Raw genomic sequence first — 2,454 nt, forward strand, 5'->3', positions numbered from 1 at the left:
ATGTGCTCATATTCTTACACTTAAATTCTAGCATTTAAACTCAAATCCTCATGCACTCATAATTGAAAAATCTTTAAGATATCAGAATATCTTCCATCTTAAAAAATCTTATTAGAATTTAGATATCCATAGAATCTAGGCAATTGCTATTTATTAGATGAAAAGCAATAAATTCAAGACTGTGTTTAAAAAAATGTGACTTTTTAAGGTACTGTGATCAACAAGAACATGAAAAACATGGAAAATAGGAACAATGTGACTGAGTTTATTCTACTGGGACTCACACAGAATCCAAAGATGCAGAAAATCATATTTGTTGTGTTTTTGGTTGTCTTCATCATCTCTATGGCAGGAAATGTATTCACCATGGTCGCCATCACTACCAGCTCATTACTGGGGTCCCCAATGTACTTCTTTCTGGCTCATCTCTCTTTTATTGATGCCTGCTATTCCTGTGTTGATACCCCTAAACTGGTCATAGATTCACTCTATGAAAAGAAAACCAGTACTTTCAAAGGATGCACAAATCAAATCTTTTGGGAACATTTCCTCGCATGTATTGATATTATCCTGCTCACTGTGATGGCCTATGACCGCTATGTGGCCATCTGCAAGCCCCTGCACTATCCAACCATCATGAATCGAAGGTTATGCTGGTTGCTAGTGGGAGTGGCATGGATGGGAGGCTTTCTTCACGGACTCATCCAGATCCTCTTCATCTTCAGGTTGCCCTTCTGTGGCCCTAATGTCATAGATCACTTCATGTGTGACCTGACCCCTTTGCTCAAACTTGCCTGCACTGACACCCACACTCTAGGGCTCTTTGTCGCTGCCAACAGCGGTGTCCTCTGTCTGCTGAACTTCCTTCTCTTGGCTGGCTCCTATGTGGTCATTCTGCGCTCCCTGAGGACCAAAAGCTCGGAGGCCAGACGCAGAGCCCTCTCCACTTGTGTCTCCCACATGACAGCCGTTGCCATATTCTTTGTGCCCTGCATATTTGTATACATGAGGCCTGCAGTTATGTTGCCTGTCGATAAATCAGTTGCTGTATTCTACACGATGATAACCCCCATGTTAAATCCTTTAATCTACACCTTGAGGAATGCTCAGTTGAAAACTGCCATTAGGAAATGGTTTAGTAGGAAAGCTATTTCAGATGAAATATAAATGTGGCCAGAACTCAAAATTGATTGAACAGAGGTAACTGTCAAAAGGACATTGCTGATAATCTCTGCAGAGAATAAAGTGAAATAAAGAACAACAACAACAAAATGACCAAACTTAGATTTTGTAAGAGGGGAGTAGAATTTGGTGCAAGAAAATGGGAAAAGCCAAACCCAGGACCATTCTTTGAATATGTGAAAATTTTACCAAATTGGGACTTGATATCACTGAATTCATCACTTTATATGCATTCAAAATGTTTATTCTAGTAAACATAAATGCCATAAAGTATATCTTTCTTATTAATAATCTCAGTAACAATCCATAGAGTTAGGCACTGCTATTTTTCCAAGTAACAAGTGAGAGAATATATAGAAAGAAGTAAATTCCAAAATGAAAATATCAAAGAACTAATAAACAGAATCTAACTGATCTCTCAAATCATGCTGTTAACTGTCAGAAAGCAATGACAGAAGGGTAACCAGTTACCATTCAAAGGGACTGGGACTGTTTCACATATATCTATGTGTGTTATATTACATGTCATATATTATTACATAATAATATTACATATTATTAATATAGTATATGCTATTATTATATAATCAGTTATACTACATGTATAGTAATATTATATAATTACATATACAATTAATTATATAACATATTATCATATTGATATGTATGTGTGTGTGTTCCCAGTCATGTACAACCCCGTGATCCCACGGACTGCAACCCACTAGGCTCCCCTACCCACGGAATTTTTCCAGGCAAGAATTCTGGAGTGGGTTGCCATTCCCTCCTCAAGGGATCTTCCTGACCCAGGTACCGAAACTGCATTTTTGTTCCTTCTGCATTTGCAGGCAGATTCTTCATCACTAGCACCACCTGAGAAGCCCTAGTATGTATACTATTATACAATAGGTTATTACATAGAACTAAATACTAATAATTTTATTAATAACTATGCCTATTTATATACATCATAGTAGATTATTAGACATTGACTTATCACTGTGATATGTAATTGCAGGAGCTAGTCCCTTCCCCAGGGTATCCTCCAAACCCAGGGATCACACCCAGGTCTCCCGCATTGCAGCGGATTCTTTATCAGATGAGCCACCAGCAAAGTCCTAGAATACTGGAGTGGATAGACTATTTCTTCTCCAGTGTATCTTCCCAACCCAGGAATTGAACTGGGGTCTCCTGCATTGCAGGCAAATTCTTTACCAGTTGAGCTACCAGGGAAGCCCTCATAAAAGCAACAGGGCATTCAATCTCTAAAGGGTA

At 38.5% G+C, this 2,454-nt stretch overlaps 1 protein-coding gene across 1 annotated transcript; it reads left to right on the plus strand.

Moving 5' to 3' along the window:
• Positions 1-228: 228 nt before the first annotated feature.
• LOC136175467 (olfactory receptor 4C46-like) lies at positions 229-1,167 on the plus strand. The gene has a single exon (XM_065945753.1). The coding sequence runs from the start codon at positions 229-231 to the stop codon at positions 1,165-1,167; it is 939 nt and encodes a 312-aa protein (XP_065801825.1).
• Positions 1,168-2,454: the final 1,287 nt, after the last annotated feature.

This window comes from Muntiacus reevesi, chromosome 9, assembly GCF_963930625.1.
Source record: "Muntiacus reevesi chromosome 9, mMunRee1.1, whole genome shotgun sequence".
Taxonomy (NCBI): domain Eukaryota; kingdom Metazoa; phylum Chordata; class Mammalia; order Artiodactyla; family Cervidae; genus Muntiacus; species Muntiacus reevesi.